General features: G+C 33.8%; 1 protein-coding gene across 1 annotated transcript; it reads left to right on the top strand.

The window, feature by feature from the left end:
* Positions 1-4,084: 4,084 nt before the first annotated feature.
* Positions 4,085-7,671, top strand: LOC133312097 (jasmonate-induced oxygenase 2-like). The gene is made up of 3 exons (XM_061513246.1): positions 4,085-4,687; positions 6,401-6,734; positions 7,107-7,671. Exons 1-3 carry the CDS (start codon positions 4,137-4,139, stop codon positions 7,353-7,355), a joined length of 1,134 nt encoding a protein of 377 aa, XP_061369230.1. The 5' UTR covers positions 4,085-4,136; the 3' UTR covers positions 7,356-7,671.
* Positions 7,672-8,058: the final 387 nt, after the last annotated feature.

Genomic DNA, 8,058 nt, shown 5'->3' with positions numbered 1-8,058 from the left:
GGGTTTGTGTCTTTCTCGACTCATGTTGTGAAACTAAAACTTGATTATTCTTGGTTGGTAATCTCATAAATATTCAAAGAATTAGTTTCCATTTGAAGGGAAACAAATGTTGAGACTGAAACTTATACCGGAGGGAAAGAATGTTGGGAGTTTAAGTATGAGTGATGAACTTTATTGATTGATGATGGACTAAGTGAGGATCATATAAGTGAAATGACTCATAAACATAATAGGTTAAGGGTTTGAGATAAAATGTGACGTGGAATCTATTTTGTTGGGGTGGATTATCATTTAGCCCATTGATAATAGCTTCCCAACCATGGGCTTCCATTGGCCACATAAGAGACTTTCCGTTATAGGAGAAAAAAGTGTTGCCTGATCATTTTTGTTATTGTCACGACCTAATTCCGTGTCAATTCAATCCTAAGTTGTGGCTAGAACACATGTTAAATTAACTGAAACACCAATTAGTAAGGCAGCCAATCTAATATATTTATACATTTTGCAAATAAAATCTCAAATCAAATTCTATAAACTTATCAATAAGATACCTGTAGAAATAATGGGGCGACTCTTAAGAATTTACAACTTTTATGATTCCATACGAATAATAATCAATTGATAATTAAACTTTGCCTACATGAACTATGTTTCAAGTTCACCAATGGTAAGTTACCCTCTTCACCAAATTGGAATGGTGAAATTAAATGTTATTTGTCTGCCTCTATATTAAAAATATGTTATAACCACAATTTGTGTGTTTACAACTCAGTAATAATTATGGTGAATATAACGAGTGGACTTGGTATCATAGCATAAAAACTATGTTTAAATCAAACGGAAAAGCTGAAAGAATCTAAATTCCTCAGTTGAATCGATATTATAGTTTTATATTGCTAAAGCAGAAAATAATACTATATTAAAACAAGGGTTCATTTAATCTTATGTTACATGAGAGATCTTCTCTCATGTTGTAGAGATACATATGGTGGGATCCGTCATTTAAAGAAAATAGAAAAAGAAAAAAAAAAGTGTCACGATTTTCGATGAGTGTGTAGAAGATAAAACTACTCTTATGTTGCATAAGAGTAGTTTTTTTCCTTAAAACAATATGTATAATGAAGTGGGGGTAACTCAAACAAGACTATGAAATGGGCTCCTTGCGTGAAGGGTTTTCTCACATATGTCAACATGAGGCTCTCCGACCTGGAATATTTTAACAATAGGCTTTCTGCATTTAATAAGTCATAGTACACTAAGATGAACATCTGTTGTTATTAATTACAATATTTTGACGAAGTCCTTTCCCCAAAACAATTCTTAAACATACTTCACTTATAACTAGTAGAGAGTTTAAGCTTGAGATTTCAATTTCACTAGCATGATCTCCTTATATTTCCCTTTTTAAAGTTAATTTAGGAATCTACAAATTACCTTCTAGGTTTAAGATTGTAACTTTATTGACTTGATCATTATCCCAACTTCTAAGGTATTTAAAAGCATATTTTTATGTAGTTACATCTATTTATTCACGTGTTCATTGCATGTCTCAAATCAATACTCACTAAATAAACACATGAAGGTTTGTTTGGTGGTCAAGATAGAAAGGATAGGATAAGATAGATTATTATGTCGTACTTTATCTATTGTTTGTTGAATTAACAGGAGATAATAAACTTACCATGTTGACTTATTTTATACTGTTTATAACAGGATAAACTATTCTAAGGGGGACTCGGGTTAGGAATGGGCAAAATATGATAGAAAATGTCACATCTCTATCATTCTAAATATGCACCTATGCTCATTTTCTACGAACTTTGTTAAGTATCTGAGGGTCAGCCCCACCCCTAGCAGCAATCGGCCACCTCTACCACCCACTGTCGCCATTGTCCATCACCATGAACTACTAGCCACCACCATTATCACTAGTTGCCTCCAACACCATCATTGATCAACCCCCATAATTATCGTCAGTCATCGTCGATGCCGCCATCATCACCAATTCAATCGACCACCAGACGTCAACCATCACTGCCACCTTTAACCACCAGACACCAACCATCATTGTCATTGCTGCCGCCATTAGTCAGCCACCATAATTATCACTATCAATGTCGTCACCAACAACCATTGCCCCCCCAGCCCTCACAATCGTCGCCACTACCTACTGCACCAGCTACCATCACCACCAATAGCCATTATCATTAGCCACTAGCCATCAATATTGATATTCAATTTAAAACATTTAAAAAAAAAAAATTGGTTAGGATATAATTTTTTTAATTTTAAGCTTTGATCCTCTCAACAAAACAATTAAAATTTTGAAAAATTACTGTAATATCTTATTGAAGAGGTTATATTTACAATATTTTTTCTCTTACAACCTCTTATAATTACTTTTATGGTTGTTGGATTAAAATCAAATTAACGGTTATAAAATGATATTAAATAAGAGTGGTTGATTTGATTTTGATCCAACAACTATAAAGTGGTTATAAGAAGCTGTAAGGGAAAAAAAATATAAATATAACCTCTCTTGTATTTTATTTACAGAAAGATTTTATTAATTTTGAACACCATAATCCAAATTTTGAAATTTTTAATTCCGTATTGATAAAGGAAGAAACAAATGTTATCAATACTTATATTAGAAAAATTTAATTTTATAAGAAAACACACTCCCTCTTTTTCTCTGGTATAATGATTATTTCCAATTGAGAGAGATAATCAAAATCCCTTTAATCGTGGGTGCATTAATTAATATAATCTTCCCCATTTTTTTAGTAGATATAATCTTTTCAATTTTTTGTTTAGGTGGATATAATCTTTTTAATTATTATTATAGTGAGAGACGTGGGAATAGGTTTTGACTTCACATAGCACACACTCTTAGTCACTGCCATATATATAGAATTAACATGCCCCATTTACAACCGATGCATTGAAATTTATTTATTTTAGTATACATAGGTAAATTTTGGAATTTTAAAAAGGATGTAAGGTTTGTCATTTTAAATGACACACCTTACATCCTCTCACTCTCACAAAAAGATTGGACCTGCATCTTTAAAACTTTTTCTCTTCATTTTTTCTTCCATGATTTATCTATTTCTTTTACTTAAAATGACACAATTTTACGTACTTTTTAAATCATACACACTTTTTCCTTTTAAAAATTTGTACAAAATTCGCCTGCGGTATACTATAATAAATAAACTACCAATGCACTCCACAGGTGAATTCTGTAATTTTAGAAATTTGCACAAAATTCGATTACATATCTTAGAATACAAGGTTTTTCCTAGTGGACCCTCTATGGTATTTTGTCAGTACCCCCTCTTCATTCGGGGCAAGTTAACACACATTGCGGGAGTCGGAACACTCACTAAAGTGTTACTGTTGGATAAAAAAAATACTAAAATGTCACGCTAACAGTTTATTTTGTCAAAATGCCACGTAACATATTTCGCTACACTGTGTAGCGAAATAGATGTGCAAATAATTCGCTACACGATATAGCGAAATATGCCGCATCAGAATGCACAGAACTAAAAATGCCACGTGTCAGACAGGGAGAATTTCGCTACACTGTGTAGCGAAATTCTCCCTGTTTGACACGTGGCATTTTTGGTTCTGACGTGGCATATTTCGCTACACCTTGTAGCGAATATTTGCACACATATTTCACTACACAGTGTAACAAAATATGCCACGTGACATTTTGGCAAAATTTACTGTTGGCGTGGCATTTTGATATTTTTTTTTGCCAGTAGTGGCACTTTGGCCACTGTTCCACACATTGCTGCGTCCATTTCACTTCCAACAAAACCAACCGAAGCTCACACCCTCATATCATGGAGCCACAAATTCTATGTTGTTTGAGTTTATCAATTTGATTCCTTTTGATAATATAGAATATCTATTAATATTAATGCCATGAGCAAATCAATTTTATCACGGCGCCGAATTCATGGCCATTTGATGTACCCAAAAATAAATAAAGTATATGACATCTCATGCTATTGCTATCTATATATAGCCCTCTCTTTGTTGCTCTCAATCCCACAATAACAAGCCACAAATCACACTCACACTAGCTAGTAGAGTTCCCTCTTATACTTCTTTTTTCTTTCATGTGCTTCTTCTCTCTAAAACCTAAAACCCAAAACACACGCACAAAAAATATTAAGATGGCATGCCAAGATTGGCCAGAGCCAGTGGTTCGAGTCCAAGCCTTAGCTGAAAGTGGCTTAAGTTCAATCCCTGAACGTTTCATCAAGCCTATGTCACAAAGATCTCCAAACCAAGGTTCCAACACTGAGAACATCAATATCCCAGTCATTGATCTTCAACACCTTTATGGTGAGGACCAGAGGCTTAGAGAGGAGACACTCAAGCTTGTTTCTGAGGCTTGTAGAGAATGGGGGTTCTTTCAGGTGCTGAACCATGGTGTTAGCCATGATTTGATGAAGCGTGCGAGGGAGGTTTGGCGTGAGTTTTTTCACCAACCAGTTGAGGTAAAGGAGAAGTATGCTAATTCACCAATTACTTATGAGGGTTATGGAAGTCGTTTGGGCGTGAAAAAAGGTGCCATTTTGGATTGGAGTGACTATTTCTTTCTCCATTACATGCCATGTTCTCTTAGGAACCAAGAAAAGTGGCCTTCCCTTCCAACATCTTTGAGGTACCATATCCATCCTACCTATGTAGATATGATACCCCTTTTACTCTCTCTTTTGATATGCTCTAAAAACTAGGACAGATTTGGTTGCTTAAAATTTTTTATTCTCTCTCTTTGTCTCGTTAAGTCAAAGCTTCTTTTCAGATTTTGTCTCGTTCGGTAAGATATGGATGTGTATTTACTTATTATTTTCTGCTAAGGGGGTTAACTAAAGAGATCATTTTGTTTATTAGTTAAGGTGATATAAAGGGGAGTGATGACTCTATGATATGGGATAGTTGTTAATAGACAAATTAACAATTATTTCTTTTTTACTTTTTGTTCTAATATACTATCCATAACCGTTAATTTATTTATGGACTGCTCCTTATCACTAGAAGGTCATGATTCGGGTACGGGAAATAATATTCTTATTATAAAAATGTAAGAATAAGATTGCATACAATTGATTTTTATCCTTATTCTCACAAATCGAGAAACGTTATCCGGTGAGATTTACCCTTTATCTCATATCACATAAAAGGATCTATTTTCTTTTCTTTGTAAGGGGTTGAACGAGGGCTTTAGGCACAAAAGTGAAATTTTGAGATGCTTGGATTGGACCCATCAAGTTGGAGGGTGCCTCAAAAAGCCGTGTTGAACATGAAGATGATCTTCAATTTTTTAGTATAGATTTGCTCATATAAAGAGTAAAGGGTTATGAGTTTCAGCCATGCGATAACCCACCAGTGGGGTAGTGCCATTTCATGTGGTTGGGTAATCAACACTTCTTTGAAGGATAAACAAGAAGTAGCAACGTAAACCCATATTTAAAACGTGACGGTATCTTTTGTCAAAGCCAGATGTCAACATAATATTAAAAAATTATTAAAATAATGGAGGAGAAAAGTGAATTCAGATAATAGGCCATGTGGAAATAAAATACTAGTAAATGGATGATGGCATAGTAGGAGCATATTTGTGTGCTACCGGCCCAAAATTTTTTTTGATAGGACGGAAGGGAGAGAAAAAGAGAAAAAATTGAGGAGATAGAAGAGAGGAGAGAGAAAAAAAAAATTAATAAATTTAATTCAGGTGTCAATTTTTTAGTGAAAAGATCACGATACTCCTAAATCATATTAAACAAATTCCTCATATTAGATTATAATCTTTCCATCAATTCACCTAATCTTAACGCACTTTCTGCATATTTATATTTTAGCCAAAGCTCATTCAAACCTTATTGCCTCATAAGTATGATCATTAGGAAATATTTCATATCTGAGTTGTTTCAGGTCTTCGTGGTGATAAATGTATGGAGGACTTTTGCTTGTGTGTCGTTTCTTCGTGTAATTTTATCTTTGGAGGGCACAACCTTATCACTATCTAAAATGCATAATGTGTACAAACAGTGTCCACATAAAGAATGTAAATAATACATGCATGAACTTGACTATGGTCAAAAGCATATCGGGTGTAAAACAACTATTTTTATATTTCTCTAATACACCTCTCACACAAGAGCTTGGTCACAAAGACTTTAATATCATATAAAACAATTGATTCAATCCAATAGCTTAAGTTATTAAGTGATTGATTTTTCATAATTTTATGTTATATCTTTCTAAAATAAGGTTCTACTCTCCTTTTTCTTTCTTACTTTTTTTTTTTTTTTCGTTTTGCCCCAAGTTTAAAACAATGAAAACCTTATTACCTAAGTTTCTTTTGTGATAATAGGGATGTGATTGCTGAATATGGTGAGCAAGTTGTTAAACTAGGAGGAAGGGTACTTCAATTATTGTCAATAAATCTTGGCCTAAGAGAGGATTTCCTTCTAAATGAATTTGGTGGAGAAAATGATGTTGGTGCTTGCTTAAGGGTGAATTTCTATCCAAAGTGCCCTCAACCTGATCTCACTCTTGGCCTCTCCTCTCATTCAGACCCTGGTGGCATGACCATTCTTCTCCCTGATGATTATGTTTCTGGACTTCAAGTACGCAGGGGAGAAGATTGGATCACTGTTAAGCCTGTCCCAAATGCTTTCATTATCAACATTGGAGACCAAATTCAGGTCTATATCTAGAATATTCAATCATTTTAATTAGTCAAGTTTTTATATCATGATTTCTTATTTACTTATTTTTTAATGATTTTGTACATAGTCTTTTTTTCTAAAAAAAATACAAAATAAAGAGGGCGAGGTTGGAGTAGAAAAGCTACTCTTTTGCAACTAAAAGATCATATGATCAAATTCGAAAAATAACCTCTTTATGTATATACAGGAATGAGGATTGTCCTCACCCTATCCTTGTTAGTTAGAGTTTAATACAGAGTAAAATCTTGTACATAGTCTTTTTTTTAATGAGGCACAAAATTCAACAATTAATGATTGTTAATTATGCTACTCAATATCTGATGTGAAGTGCCTTGTTTATCTTTTTAGGTGCTGAGTAATGCAATATACAAGAGTATAGAACACAGGGTGATTGTGAATTCAAACAAAGATCGAGTTTCATTGGCTTTCTTTTATAACCCCAGGAGTGATTTACTTATTAAACCTGCTAAGGAGCTTGTGACTAAGGATAGACCAGCACTCTACCCACCAATGACATTTGATGAATACAGACTTTATATTAGGACAAAAGGACCCAGTGGAAAAGCTCAAGTTGAATCTTTGACTCCCCAAACGTGATTAATTCCACTTGTGTCATTTGCAATGGACACTTGATCACTCTTCATGAAATATATTTACAATTATTGGAATGTTAATTAAAGCTCTTCATCTTTTTTCTCTTTTTTTTGGTGCAATAGTTGAAGTTTAGAAAAAAGAAAAAAAAGAAGCTTGACTCACATGTCAGACTTCCCCTTTTATGTATTTTCTTATCTCAAAATGAGTTATTGCCTCAGTCAATTCAAGAAAGAAAATGAATAATGGGGAGTGGTAGGGTTGTAACTTTCTATCTAGTTGCCCTAGTGGGATGCTAACTAAAGCTCACCGCAGCTTATGCTTAAGGAAAAAAGATATAACCATGTGCCATGAATTTCATGAGCTATTAATATGACACCACTTTTATCTTATTCGCCTTTACTTGTTGCAACCAACTTGTATAGTTGTTGTCTCGTGTCATATGTGGAAACAATGAGTACTAGTACTGTGCAATTTCCTTTTCTTTTCTTTTCTTTCATCCAACTTTTTTTAATATGGGAGTTAGTGCTTGACCCGTGTGCACCATTGTCCCCAAGGTTGCTATTCTCCATTAATGGGTTCTGTTTGCATGCCTTTCTTTCTTTTTCTTTTTCTTTTTATAAATCTCATGTATCCTTCGTTTAAAGCAATTTTTTTTCGAATTGAGAATATGATAGGACTAACCTTTTTTTAAAAAAAAATGTTATAT

This window comes from Gastrolobium bilobum, unplaced genomic scaffold (genome assembly GCF_033153095.1).
Source record: "Gastrolobium bilobum isolate Gb01-03AN ecotype WA unplaced genomic scaffold, APGP_CSIRO_Gbil_v1 utg33886, whole genome shotgun sequence".
NCBI lineage: Eukaryota > Viridiplantae > Streptophyta > Magnoliopsida > Fabales > Fabaceae > Gastrolobium > Gastrolobium bilobum.
This window is presented reverse-complemented; position numbering and strand designations above follow the sequence as displayed.

Bases quoted from the DNA above. Each gene is read 5' to 3' on its own strand.
- LOC133312097 (XM_061513246.1), top strand. From the start codon at position 4,137: ATGTGCTTCTTCTCTCTAAAACCTAAAACCCAAAACACACGCACAAAA. The intron at 4,688-6,400 runs GTACCATATCCA...TTGTGATAATAG, and splicing joins TCCCTTCCAACATCTTTGAG to GGATGTGATTGCTGAATATG. The intron at 6,735-7,106 runs GTCTATATCTAG...TTATCTTTTTAG, and splicing joins ACATTGGAGACCAAATTCAG to GTGCTGAGTAATGCAATATA.